The following is a 15,156-nucleotide window of genomic DNA, read 5'->3' as shown; positions in this document are numbered from 1 at the left end:
CAGTTTGAGAAACTCTTCATAGCCCTCCATGCTGGGCTATCTCCAGTGCTCTGTACTCCAGATGGGCTGCCTAACTATTGGGCTACTTTGTTGTTCTGAGGTACTTGAAAGTTATTCTCAATTGGTTTTCAAAGGAAAGAAGATGAAAAACAATTTTAAATTTCATCCCAGCCACAAGATGTACAGCATCTTGAAGATTTTTGTGGAAACTCAAAACATTTCATTCAATTCTATTTCCAAAATTGGAAAAAAAAAAAAGTGACGTAATAGAAAAGACTTGCTAGTTTTGATAGGAATTTAGGGAAGTTCCAGACAGAAATAATTTTGCATGTTATTCAAGTTAAGTATGGCTGAAATGTACTTAGTTTTTGCCTAGGGCAAGGCGACTTTTTAGTGCAAGGAGGAGGGAAAGGGAGACACCAGACTAAGAGTGAGTATTTCCTGTATAAATTCTTCCATCTTTTAACAACCACTGTTCCAGGGACTCCCCGGAAAGCTAAATCCAAATTATTTAATAGATACCAGGAGTTTGTTTAATCCATTTTGAACTCTGTCCCAGCCAAAACTTAAATGCCTTAGGGAATAGTGTCATAAACTAAGCCTCTTACCTTATTTTTAATCTCTAAAGTTCAATGTAATTTTAGTCTAATATTGCCTTGACAAAGTTCACCTCTACTTTAACTCTGAAAATGTGGAGCAGAGTTGTATTCTCTCCTACAAAGAACTTTACTTTTTCTTTTGTCTCTTTCATACGGGTTAAATTCCCAGTCATTTATATAGTCAACAACTTGTTATACTTTTCTTCTCCTTAAATGTGTTCAAAAAACTGCAGTCTGAAAATGGCAAGGTGGATGGCCGATTATTATAGCGAAATAGTACACAGTCAGTTTGTGTTAAAATGACCTATTAAATTACATTATTCTTTCCCACTCCATTAGCTTGCTTGTCTCACATACCTGCTATCTTTAATTTTAATTTCAAGTGCAAACTCCTTGGGGCAATGACTATTGTTTCTACTACAACAAGGCTCTGGCATGGTTGAAACTTACAATAACAGTAATGTAACCATAGCGCAATAAAAATTACAGCAACATTATAGCATTCAGCATTTAAAATGTCTACTACTCTACACTTTTGAATGGGCATGCCCATCGTAGTGCCATCTAACTGCTTCCATGCATGACCTAGATTTTTTTGTTAAACATTTTTTTTGTTTCCAGTATCAGCGTTACAAAAACTATTTTGTCCTCATACCAAATTCTTACTCTGACAGTTTTTCTGCAACACTAACACATGTAAAGAAACCTATAGGCACACACCCTGCCCTCCCCAGTTCTTCATCTTTATTAGTACTTTTTATCTGTCCTACCTAATAAGACATAGAAGAGTAAAGAAAGCTCTGTTTCCCTCAGAGGATTTCTTACTGATCATGACTTGTTAATCTCTCTCTGTCATCCTGTTATCTGCTGTAGTTCTCTCTGTATCATTATCCATTACTACCTAAAAGATCTCATCCACATTAATGCTTAGGACTTGTACTAAGGTTTTTGATACAAATTCATGTATGTTTAGTCCTTTTGAATGGCTTGAAACTATAGGTATTCTTCCTTGAATTCTTTAAAAATGTTTTTAGTATTTGTCTCTGCTTGGTAGCTAACTTCTTATCTCTCTTTCACCCATACTATTCAGTTCAATGTTTTCGTTGATTTGTTTTGTGATGTAATTAGTCATATAGATGTGTATGTATGTGTGCGTTTAGATACATGTGAATTAGCATTTTGAATTATGAAATACCACATTTTACAGCTATGGGCACCTCAACAAAAATTTCCAAAATAATATAATAACAAGCAGTTGATTTAAGAGCAGTGAAGAAGATTTGATACCTTAAAGCCTTCCTACATTGTCTTACTTTCTCAGACCTAAACATTCATTTATTCATCATTCCTTCTCCAGAGTGATGGCAGTAGCGTTCTTGGAAGCAGAGTCTGCAGTGAGTCTATAATGAGATTGGGGTGAGAGGCTGCTTAAATTTTCCATTGTTTTCAGACTTAATGACTGAATTCCTGTTACACTTACACTGTCTGGAGCACACCTAGTTTTCCTTTAAGCTTAATAAGTAGATTAATAAGTGTTTCAGTATGGTTTTTGGGTTTTGTTTTTTTTCTCCTAAGATACTATTCAATATATGTATGGAAGCTCTTCATTTTAATTCACTGATGTCTTCAGAAAGGGAATCCCATGGATCGGTGTATGGAACTATCTGTGCCTGCTCATCCCAAATATTACGAAGTATAGTAACTGCAGCTTCACAAAGTGCAATTCATCAGTTAAAGACGTAGTATCAAAAGTTCATACATGTCCTATATTCCTCCTTCCTCCCTCTTATGTCCTCACCTGTTTGGAACACCTCTACTTTTTAAAATAAAAATGAAGCAATCTATAAAGGCAGTGATGCCAGTTCTCTCAGAAGACGACTCTTAAATCCCTTTGTGTGTGAAGTACTAATACCATTTTAACACACAAAAAGACTCAGGTTTATCTTGCAGTAAATCAAATCAACACTTCATACTGGTGCATGTGTGAATCCTTATTATGTCGGGAATCAAGTTTCAGGAATCTGTTTCTTAGATACTTCCTTGTTGGGCTCTAGCTTGTTTACTAAATTCAAATTGTACCAAGAGTTTCCAGGAGAGCAGGGCTGCAGTTTTAATAACTGATTCAAATGTGGCTGTGGAGGAAGATACCATAGAAGTATGATTCCTCATGTGTCATATTAATCAAGAGATCCTATCAGACAGCGATACGGACATATACTAAGCCTCTCACCAGTAAATCCATGTTTGTATCAATAACAAGCTGTTTAAAGCAGTTCTCTTGATGAGATATAATCAGGACTATCTCAAGCTTTCTGCATGTGCTGCTTCCCAAGTCTGATGAAACTACTTTGTCAAAGATATGGATAGAACTCTGTGAATTCAATAACTTGTGTACCTTTTCCAAGAAATTGGTTGTAAACAACCAAAACCAAATCTAGAACCTCAGATTGCTATCCATGTGCTTCTTAAGCTTTTTGGGGAAGCTGTAGGTACACGGCAATAAGCTTAGCCCTTGTCTGAGGCAAATCCAGGAGAGACCAAGGAAGGAGTCTGAAAGGAACTTGTTTATTGAGGAAGTGTTAGAGAGCTTAACGCCAACCTTCTCTGCTCTGAGAGCAAACTTTCCAACTAGTAAATGTTATTTCTTTCTTTGGCAGCATCACTCTGTTAATATGCATGTCTAATAATAAGCAGCACCTTACCTTCCAAATAAAATAATTTGAATGAAGCTTAAACATAACTCCTTTCTAGATTCAAGCCATCTTTCATTTCAGTCAGGTCATTCAGTTTACAATTTTTTGAGTACATTATAATACAAATATTTCAATATATTTGACTGAGGAGACCAGCAAAGACCTGGAGGCTTCCTGGGTTTACCTTCCAAGACCCTGTATTTTCATTTGTTTCATATTTGCTAGAGTACGGCAAGCAAATACCAATTCAATTTGAGAATGACCTTGTCAATTTAGAAAGAACAGTTAAAGAACTGGAGGCGGGGAGGAAACAACCGTTTCAGTATTTCTGTCAATACTAGACTTGGCATTATCAAATAAATTTTGTTATTTGAATGTACACAAAAGTACTTTAATATTTTCCAATGTCCAAAATGTCATAAAAAAGTAGTCAGTGTAAAAACTTCTGGTCAATAGCAAGTTATGACTTGTGACCTACAAAAATGAAGCAATTAAATAATCTCCCATATGAGCTCTCTTTTTCTTCCTAGTAATAACTGTCAGCTAGATACATTTGATGATTAATCAGTGCTTATTCCCTTAAATGTAAGCTGCTCATGTCTAAAATGTCAAGCTAAAACTTTTTGTCTTAGTGATCTATTTGAAGAAGGCCTTAAAGAAATTTAGAATATAAGTCTAAGATTAAAAATTAAAGAGTATTAGTTATATGTTTTAGAACATGCATCATCTTGAGTACATCATATTGTCTGTCATGTTGTCCAGGCAGGGAAATCATCTTGTTCTGATGGAAATAATGTAATTCCAAAGTTTGCAAATTTCTGACATAAAATACTACATATGATGCTTTTTAAATGAGTGATATACCTGCCATAGCTCTTTCCTTGTTTCTGGGGATGATGATATATCAAAGGAAAGAACAGATTATATTGAAGTTAGGAGACGTGGCTATAGAAATGCAGTACCTGAGTACCAGGGTAAAATATTTCATAGGCTTTTGGATGATCCTGGAAGTGAGAGTAATAACTGAAGTTCTTTTGGAGTTTAACATAGTTCTTTTATCTCAAGTTCTTTTTTGTAGTTCTTTCAGCTCACATCCCTTGTTATACCACTGTGGAGAGTTTCAGCTTCTCTCAGGCAAATTGATGTCCTGCTGTAATGCTTTCCTTCCTACCTTCTACTGCATCCAATAAAGCTGGATCCTGTTGACATTTCAAGAGGCCCTGCTCACTCAGGGTATTTTTCTTTCTGCAGGTGATGTCACTCAGCATAGATGATATCTTAATGAAGCAGGATATTAGTTTAGTGCTTTGTTAGCTAAAATATTACTTGTTTTTAATCTCTATGCAGTAAACACACAATAGGTTATTTGTAATAGTCAAGGGTGAAAAGACAGTAGGCAAGCAACAGAAGGAGTATAGAGATAAGGAATGAGAAGTGAGGCCAAGAATGGTGGGGTGGAAAGGGATAAAAGAGAGGTAGGTGATGTATCTGGATATAGCAAGTTTGAACCTGGTTTTGTTCTTTTTCTTGGTGATGCTGAATGCAGCATCTGTCAGACAATCGTCATAAATGAAATAGTGGTCATAACATGAAAAAGGAGACTAGACCTAAGGAAAACATTCTTCACTGTGAGGACAGCCAGGCACTGCAACAGGCTGGTGAGAAAGGCTGTGCAGTTTCTGTTCTCGGAATTTTTCAAGATAGTGCTCAAAAATCCCTGAGCAATCTGATGTGAGCAGGGTCTGTTGACCCTGTGGTGATGAGGAGGTTGGTCATGATGACCTTCCAGCCTGAAAGATTCTCTTTCCCCTTTTTGATCCACTGGCATAAGCCAATATTACTCTTAGATCATAACACATACTTTGGTAACCCCGTTAGAAAATAGATGATCTCTCTGTTTATTTTCTGCTTCATATAGAATATACTATAGTAATGCTTCCTCAAAAGCAAAACTCAGGAAAAAAACATAGAAAATACATTCTTTTCAACAAATGTACTTAATGTTGACAAAGTCAATGTTAAGAGCTGCCAGAATTTAATTCATTCATGTAAACTTTATTCCCTGCTTTTGGGTGTAAACATATTGAATCATATTCTTATTATATGTTTACGTTCTAGATTTTCCCATGGGATGAGTGTCTCATTTAATGTGTAAAGTGGCTAGGTTCAGAGAAACTTTTTAATGGTTATATATGAATGAATATATAGGACCAAAACATTTTTTATTAAGATACATGAGTACCATGGAAGAGAGTAATATTCTGTGCATAGTTCTACAACAGAGTTCTTGTATGATATTGTATAGAGAAGTCCTCTAAATAGAAGTGTTCACATGTAACCAGAAATTGTGTTGCATATGTAAATAACGACAAGGTATAATATGGATCGAGAGCTGTAGTTGCTGTGTGCTTGTGGCTATGAAGTGGAATGATTTGAAGAATGCAAACAATATCTGGCATTTTTTAAAGGTATCTTACCACCGATTTACTTGGTAAGTAAGAATGAATAGCTCTGTATCAGAGGACTCTTCAGTTCTAAATAGTGTTAATGCCAGTACAATATCTTTGTTATCTGGGGATTTTGTTAAATTCAATAACTTGTGTAAGGCAGTTAGATACTGCTAAATATCAGTGTCCAAGACTATTAATTATTCTTTTTTTTTTCCAAATAATTTTTATTTGAAGACAAACACAGATTATCATAGAATCAAGGAATGCCCGAGGCAGGAAGGCACCTCTGGAGACCACCTAGTCCAAGCCCCTGCTCACAGCAGGGTCAGCCAGAGAAGGTGTCTCAGGACTATGTCTAGCTGGGTTTTGAATATCTTCAAGGATGGAGACTCCACAGTCTCCTAGGCAACTTCTTCTGCTGTTTAGTTGCCCTCTCAGTAAAAAACATTTTTCCTTTTCCTGTGTCTCAATTTGTGCCCCTTGCCTCTTGTCCTGACACTGGGCACCACTGAGAGGATTCTGGCTGTATCTGTACTCACCTCTATCAGGTATTTATATACATGGCTGAGATCCTCGGAGCCTTCTCTGCTCGAGGGTGAACTGCTGGCTCATCGTCAACTTCTTGTCCACCAGGACCCCTTGGGCCCCCTCTGCAGAGCTGCTTTGCAGCCAGCCAGCACCCAGCCTGCATGGGTGCATGGAGTTATTCCTGCCCAGGTGCAGGATCGTCATGGAATCGTTGGACTTTTGCTTCATTCCTGAAGTGCCAGAGAGTAGCAAGGGCCAGCTCGTCCCTAAGGGACGGTGAGCCAGGAGCAAAGCACACAAACAGGGGCCTCATCAGCCAGGAGCCATCCCACACTACCCCAGCGAGGGAGCAGGCAGCCCTGGGGGTCTCAGCCGTGCTGAGCCAGGAGTCCAGGCCATCAGACATACAGAAATGATTGTTGTGCAACTTGAAGTCAGAAAAGTTGGTTGCTCTTATAGATGGTAACGTTAAACCTTTAGTTAATCCTAAGTAAAAAAACATAAATGTGCTTAAAAAAAAAAAAGAGTGGTTTAAAAGGTAGATTTTGACATTACATTCTTTATGCAGGATGAGTAATGTAATTTGTATTTTTAACAGTACAGCCTCAAATAATACAACTTAAAAATGAAACCACGTTTGAAAATGGGAAAGCCACCCTCATCTGTGAAGCAGAAGGAGAACCTATCCCAGAGATTACATGGAAAAGGGCCATTGATGGAATAACTTTCTCTGAAGGTGACAAGGTAAATCAGCCTTTAATGTCTAAAATATCTAAATATGTATTGTCTGGCTAATCTTTTTTGTAAGCAGAAAATTAATTTAGAGAGATTAATTCTAGATTCCTCTGGAATTGGAAGGAATTGCTGCTTTCCAAGGTAATGAGAGATGTGGATATTCTAAATTTTAAATTAAAAAAAAAAAAGCAAAAGAAAAAGCAATTAAAGTGCTGAAAGGTAATTCATCTCATCACGCCTAAATTTTCATACATAATCTGTGCTAAGGGTTTCAGTTTCATCTTGATCATAATGGCTGCCTATAGCCCTTCTTGAATATATTTGGACTCTGTCCAGTATTTCTCAAAATGCAGTGCAGCTTATAGAAAGCTGAAATAAAAAATTCTGAATCCCTTGGAGCTATTTAGTTCCCACTTCTGATGTTTTTTTTTTTTCCCTATTTTTCTCTTTTCTTATATTTTTCCTCACACAGGGCAAGTAAACTATGACTACATATTGAGCCAATTTTCCCATTTTGTTTTCCCATTTTCATGTTTTATTACGAAAGTAAGTTTAGCAGAGAAAGATTACAGTATAACAATGAAGAAAGTCAGTTACTGTGGGAACAAGAGCTGTAATTAGATGGAATGGTGAAAGCGAAAGGGAATGGAGTAATGTTATTCCTAACCACGCAGATAACAAGCTGTTTCTACAGAGCTCTTACTCTTTTTCCTTTTTTAAAATAATTTTCTTTTAGTATTTGAACAAGTATTTTCTTCTTAATTTCCTTACATAAACTACAGAATTTCTCTGTGCTGGTTGAAGTATGAGATTCCATCTTTCTGACTGGCTAATTCAGAATTTTTACTCCAGATAATCAAATAGCAAAATACAGTCGTCTTGCAGATGTTTGCGTATTCATAAATGTTGCTTAAAAAAACATTGACAAACCTGTACAGCAATTGTGCCACTGAGGGAATTAGATACATAGAAAGTCCCTCAGTTTGTAGGGAATTGCTGTATGTTAAGGAATGATGTACTTCCATTATTTGTGTTCTGAATTAGAAGGTCTGGTCTGGTCTAGTCTAGTCTCTGATTTGATCTCTCCTGGAATTAAGGCAGTTTATGTGAGGCTCTGCCAACAGTTTTCCTGCTCTGTGATTTCCATTTTGGAGCAACATAACTGTATTTATATATTACTTTTTCTAATAATTATGCATTAAAACAAGGCAGTTTCTCTGCTCCTTAAATATTTTGAGTCAAAGGTCATCTCTCTGGCCCACAAAGACTATACTTTGTTCAAAGATTATAAATGTAGCCTTTCACTTATGTTTCAAATGTTTCTAAAACGACTTTGTTACATCAGAAACTGAAAATGAAAGCAAATTGCAGAAACAAGCTAAAAAATATTGGTGCAGTTGAAACCTGAAATTTATCCAGTGCTTATATAGGACAGTATCACATTCTTAATTCAAACTGCAGGTGGTTAAACTGTTTAAGACGTGTTACTGCAGCATTCTCTGAACTTTGGTTCAACAGAATAATACTGACAACCGAACTAAAACCTATATTCATTTTCTACTAGTATGCTGACGTACTGTATGTAGAAGATAAAAAGAATGAGGATAAATGCAGTTATATGGTTTCCTTTTGTTCTTGCCAATGAAAGAACCCTATGTGTATTGTTCATGGGGGAGTTTTTGCTGAATGTTGAATAAATGTTCTGAAATACTGTATATGTTCTTGAGCTATAAAATATACTGCTGCATTTGCCCTGTGGTCCTCCAGCTCTAGGGTGCCAAACTCTTGGCTTGTTTTCCTACCAAATTAGGTGAATAGGGAACAAAACTGGCAGTGATTAAATTATTGAATAATTGTTCAATAATACAGCAATGTTTTTCACACAGAAAGATAAGGAAAAGGAGAACTTAAGAAAATGGGGGTGTTGTAACATACTCTTAAGTTGAAATTATTACTTATATGTGATAACTTTGGAAGTAATGTCCAATCGCCAGACATACTTGCATAAACATAAAAATGATCATCCACATTTAGTGAATTCATCTTTTGAACTTTTTACCAGTTTTAAAACGTGGGTTTTTTTGGTATAGACTGCACTTTATCCAACATTTTTGTTGAATTAAGAGTATCTTTAGAGGATGAATTTTTTCCATAGAAGATGGAAGAACTGCTCTAACCATAGTATTAACATGATGATGATTAAAAACCACTGAAGTGTTGTTCTTCTTTTTTAATTATACTTTTATTAATTTTAGTGTGTAGCTCCTCAATCATGTTAGTCTTGTTTTGCTAAAATGCAAGCATGCCTCATGTGGAAAAGGAAAAAGGCTGAATGTGAGATCATTCTTAGCCTGCATGGATTCAGAATGTTTTCTTTCAAATGCTAGATAGATCTTATAACCAGGACGTAGGCTTTTCTGAGTTTGGAAATTATTGTGTCCAAAAGAATGGAAAATAAGCACCAAAGTCATAGATCAAAGAAATAACCCTCCTGGGCTTAAGAAGGATAATGTTAATGAGTAAGAGGTCTATAATTATCTCTTAGGAAAATACAGCTTTGATAAAGGATTTTCAGTACATCAGAAGTGTGTATTTGAAAGTTGAAGCCAAGTGAGTTCAAACCAGAAGCAAAGAAGCCTTTTCCTCTCTCCTTTTATCAGTTAGCCTTTGGAACAATCTACCAGACAGTGTGTGGTCGCTCTTTCATTGAGAATTTGAAATAAAGGAGTCTTTCCCCTTGCTCTGACCTCTCCTGAAAGTTTAAATGGAAAGTTTTCCAGGAGATCACATTAGATGACCTCTGTAATCCTTTTATGGCTTATTACCCATAAATACATGAGAATGGGTAAGCCTGAGTAACTGAATGATTATGCGTGACAGACGGTGTTTGGCTTACCCGTAAAGATTTGAAAATGGAAATGGAGGTTTCGTCCAAGACCAGAGAGCTTCATCTGCCCTTGCAGTGTCAAGCCAAAACTCTCTGCTTGGTGCCATGTGCTCTGCCTCTGCGTCTCTAGCCCCCGACTCCCCAGCAGTGCAGGTCCTTTCACTAACGTGCCAGTCTGGCTGTGCCCCTTTCAGCTGTGATTCCAAATGGCATGTTCCTACGGACCTCCATGCATCCAGCAGGCCTGGCCTTTTTCCCAGTAAAGTGGGGAGGCAGGAGAAGAGTTGCTTTTTGTAGAACAGAAGGAAGGATAGTGACTGGATTTGATTTGCTGTAATCAATTCTAAAATGGATTTTGGATATGCACGTAGATATCTAAACACATCCCTAAAGGAGAGCATACCCTGGTTCTCCGATACAAAAATGTCACTGATGCCTGTGCATACTGCAGAAGCGTGAGGGCAGAGTTTCATGCTCTGCTTTCCTAGTATCTAGTTCTAGCAGAAATATGAAAGCTGACCAATGTTGTTTGTAATTACCATTTCAGACCCTGTTTTGGAATACAAATGACAATAACAGATGGGGCTTGATATGAGACAGTAGCTCCACTGTATGCAGCATGTGTCCAAAGAGACAATCTGTACCCTGAAGAATTTATGATCTAAACATGTAAAATGAATGAAAGAAGTCAGTGCAGAGAGGTCATAGTCCGGTATCTGATACTCGATCTTGATAATGCCTCATATGTGAGGTAACTGGTTAACAAAAAAAAAAAAAAAAATAAAAAAGAGAATTTGCAACTTGGGTGTTGGATTTAGGATATATGAAATGATACTGTATTTTGTATCTATTTGGTACAGATTCACTAAATGTCTTTGAAATACTTTATTCCTCTTGTATCCACAAGTAAAAAAAAAAAATCTCTAATTTTTAGCTTTGTAATGAAGACTACAGAGATAGCTGGAGTTCTGCTTACTTCCATCTGCCCACCATTGCAATAATAATCTGAGTGTCCCCATGAAATTTCCTGTGACATTGTTTCTGAATGTTGTGGAGCTCAGACCAATAATTAAATTTTTTTCCAAGTTTGAATTCACTTTATATCAGCGTGCAAATCTATTTGGAGCTTGTAGAGTTTTTCGTAGTTTTCATAATCAGGCAATAGGCAAAGGTAAAGAATTTGGGGTTTGTTTTATCTTTTTTTTGAACGATCAAGTCTGCTTTTTCCCCAGGCTTGTTAACTGCACTTCAGCTATTACAAATGTTAATAAAAGGAATCTGAAAAATTTTTGACTCCTTGTATATGCTGTTGTCACTGCACAAAAAGAAGCAGTGTTACAGTGTCAGCAAATTGTGTGGTCTTTCTTTAGAGATAGTAATAAGAGCTCTGTTACATTCTTACTCATCAAGAATCAGGTCTTTATTTGAAATAGATCACCCAAAAAAGAGGAAACATAGAGGTATCTAGGGTATTTTAATTGATTCCAGGAGATTTCTTTCTTTTTCTGAGCTCTTCAAATCCCAGATTATAAATTAATCTCAGGAACTTTTCTCCTTTGAATGGTTGAAAAATGTAAGGGGCGAGTCTCCTTGCCTTATTGAAGAAAATTGTAATAACCTGTTTCACCTACATGTTGCATGAACAGCTTCTGCTTACAATAGCATGGAATATTTTTGCTGTTGTAATATTAGCACAGGCCTGCAGGCCAGAACAGTTTATGTAGCCAGCTGCAATTGCCTTTGGTTATGCAATTGAGACACTCTGCAAACAATTCAATCAGGCATCAAAGATTTTTTAATCTTGGTTTTAATCCCAAAATGAATCATGGTGGGCTTCACAGAAACAGAAGAGTAAGAATATTGTGACTGGAAGGAGAAGGTAAATATATGGACTTGATAGTGAGTAGAAAACAGGAGGGTGGCCTTAAATGTGAAGTAATTGGTGTTGTTGAGAATATATAGATTTATACCCTGTGACATATGCAAGACATGGAGCACATATGAGCACTGAATAGTATACTCTCACCAGTCATCTGATCCATAGAAATCTGCATAAGTCTTGGGGCTCCTTCATCTTCTCTGTGGCACATTGAGCTGCACTAATATGGAGTTGGGACAAACTCTTCAGTTAACTAGGAGGAGCTAAACAGTTTTGGGAGGTGACGGTATTTTAGTAGAAACATTGATTTTGGAGGGATAAGACTGTATGCAATTAGAAATAAAGAGCAGCTTTCCTGGGTGAGCTGAGGAAGCATTACAGTAGGAAAGCTGCAAGCCAGTGTGGCTACTTCAAAGTCCTTAAGTAGCCCCCAATCACTTATCTGAGTTCCACACACTCCTTTAGGTAACAACATCTGCAGTGATATGTAAATGAAGCCAAAACTGAAGCTAGAAATTATTTTGATGTACCATAGCCTCTTCTCCTATGCAGGCTTGGTTGCTGGTTATATGGACAACTCAATACTAAATCTCAGCCATGTGGCCAGAGGGCCCTTCAGATTTCTTCCTCTTTACATACACACAGCCATATATGTATTGGTGTTGCATGGATGACTGTATTGGTATTACACTAGCTCAGAATTTTCTCATTTCTGCAAGTTTTTCCTTTCAGTAAAACTTTAAGGTCACTTTCCACTGGGACAGAATTAAGTAAGCAGAGACAAAGTTGTTGAGTCTTTAAAGATGACAAAAAGCCAAGAAAATGTAAAATTTAATACCTCTTCTGTATTGAAAGCTAAAACAACCTGGGGAAGGAAGGGTGTTTATTTGGGAACATCACTAATTTAATCAATTGGTTAACATGGTACCTTACATTAAGTACAAATTTTTTATCCATTCTGTAAATGGATAATCCTATTTCTGCCTAATTTATATTCCAGTAATAAAAATTGTCTCCCATTTAATGCATTTGTTTAAGTACTTCTATGCACCAAGTAGATATTTTTGGGTGCTTTCTGTGGGTTGTGGTGCTGCATTTACTGGCTGAAACAAAGCCATACATGCTTCGAAATGGCATTGCTTTCCCTTCCGATACTAGCTTTCTCATTTAGTTATCAGTGATGATATTTTGTCTGTTACGCTAATGAAGACTGAAATTATCAGGGAACTTTTTATGGACCAACTTTTCCTATGATACCAGTGCAGCTTGGACTTTGAATATTCATTCATTCCATGTACTACCAAAAGATCGCTTGATGAGCATCTGCCTAAGTATCAGTTGTACTATCTGCTAATGGTTTAATAACTTTCAAATAGCTGTTACTTGCCTGATGACATAGAGAACCTGCATCTGATGATACACTAAGAGGTACAGCCACACTTTATAGAGTGGAGTCATTTGGTAGTGTTCACAGATGTGCTGTAGGATGTTCTCCAGAGACTTCGGAAATGTTACGTTTTCTACGTGCTGTGGAAACTCACAGGAAATGAGCACAATCAATGGTACAATCAGCAGTGCGATGCTGCCAAAATGTATTTTATGCTAGTAAAACCTGTCAGCAATTTTTCTGACCTAAAAGGCAGTTTGAATACCCTTGTATATTAAAAGAAAATAAGTATTTAGGCTTTTGGCAAAACCAGGATGAAAGCAAGTGGCCTGGATTCTGTTTTTCAATCCGTTGTTTGTTTTGTTTAACAAATTATCTAAACTCTGTGTAGGAATTAGTTCTTAATAATATATTAATGTCCTTACTATGCTGTTAAAAAACCCCACATTTTCTTATCACATTTTCACTGTACCATCTCCCTGTGTGCATCTACTCGTACACTAGCTTCCTGTTAACACCAGTTCTCAAATTCCAAACACAGTCAAGTGATGGCAGTTTAACATGACAGCGCCGATGGACCAGTGCATGCCTGACATCTGTGATAGTTAGGAGGCTGTGCAACTTAACCTAAAGCATAATGCAAGAATCTTATTTCTTTGCATTGGGAAAAGTGAGGACTCTTTGCACTATCCCTTTTTGACAGCAAATAATATTTCTTAGGACTGCATAACTGAACCATAGGTCTGAGCTCTGAGTCATGGTCAAAATAACTCCCATCTATGCGTGGACTCAACCTGTGTTATTAAAATTTCTAAATGTTGCAATAACATAAATAATAGTATCAACAATAAGATGTGTTTTGTCTTTCTGTAAATTTCTGCTTGTGCAAACCAAGTTGTGATGTTTATGCCAAAGGTCAATGAATTAATAGCATGTGGTGATCTTTACCTTACTGCAAGCTGATCACCTAACATGCTTTAATATATCTTATAGGTAGCTGATATGTAATGTTAAAGCCCTCAGGGTTATACTACTTTGTAAAAATTGATTGAATTAACATAGTATTCTATAAATGTTTCTCTTAAAATAGTATACAAAAGTGGATATTTAATATAGAAATTTGCATTAAGAATACAGTTTTGTGAATATTTAGAGTTCCAAACTGAATAAATACCATTTTACCAGCACATTTCAGAAGCCCCATTTGGAGTTATGGTCTGTTGATCAAAAAATATTTTCTGTTTTAATTTAGAAAACGAGAAAATAAGTACAGAATCTCATCAGAAACTACAGTGGCTTCCTTTAGAGCTTTTAAATTTAGGCAAAAAAAAAAAAGAATTAGCATATATTCTGATTAGACAAACATAATATTTACAGTATGGAACATGCAATGTGATTTAGACCATAGTTATCAGCGCTTCCTTATCACAGGTTCGAGGTGATTTCAGTAATACCAAAACTATAGTAATCTCTGTTGAGATAAAAGTATCGCTATCTCACCCAAAAGCAATACTGTAGGCATTTAAAATTAGGAGTTGTAAGAACTTTTAGGATTCATGGATATTCTTAGAGAATTCTTGAATTCACAGGTCATAATATTTAGCAAATATTCCCTAATTGTGGTAAAAAAATCTTTACAAATTCTGTATGAAAATGTACGGATTTATATAAACAGATTAGTCCTTTTGTCTTTATTACCTTTATTATCATATTCTTTAAAATGTAGTTGTGTGGTTATAAAACATTCAACATGCATACATCATTCAGCTTGTAGCAAATGCCAAAACATTCAATAACATGGGGGGTTTTTTCTCATGAGATATCCTCAGCGAATGTATTTTTTGGCAATTTTATTGGTAACTTTGTTTTTGGATAAGATGTTGGGAGGCAGTAGCTGAACAAAAGAGAAAGAAAACTCTTGCCCCTACCAGCAGCCCACCAAGAGACCACTTGCTGTCCCCAGTCTCCTCTGCTCCAACGTGGGTCCTTCCCAGGGCT

The 15,156-nt window shown here is 36.5% G+C and overlaps 1 protein-coding gene across 1 annotated transcript in view; it reads left to right on the top strand.

The window, feature by feature from the left end:
- The window catches only part of LOC104165855 (neural cell adhesion molecule 2-like), a gene marked incomplete at its 3' end in the record, with an annotated part of 29,783 nt that extends 22,769 nt beyond the window's left edge, over positions 1-7,014 (top strand). The window contains exon 7 of the mRNA XM_009705612.1: positions 6,869-7,014. Coding sequence (XP_009703914.1) covers positions 6,869-7,014 — 146 coding nt within the window. The remainder of the gene's footprint in view (positions 1-6,868) is intronic.
- Positions 7,015-15,156: the final 8,142 nt, after the last annotated feature.

The sequence above is a fragment of the Cariama cristata genome, unplaced genomic scaffold, assembly GCF_000690535.1.
Source record: "Cariama cristata isolate BGI_N322 unplaced genomic scaffold, ASM69053v1 scaffold6398, whole genome shotgun sequence".
Lineage (NCBI taxonomy): Eukaryota > Metazoa > Chordata > Aves > Cariamiformes > Cariamidae > Cariama > Cariama cristata.
The sequence above is the reverse complement of the archived record's forward strand: the minus strand, read 5'-3'. Positions and strand labels throughout refer to the sequence as shown.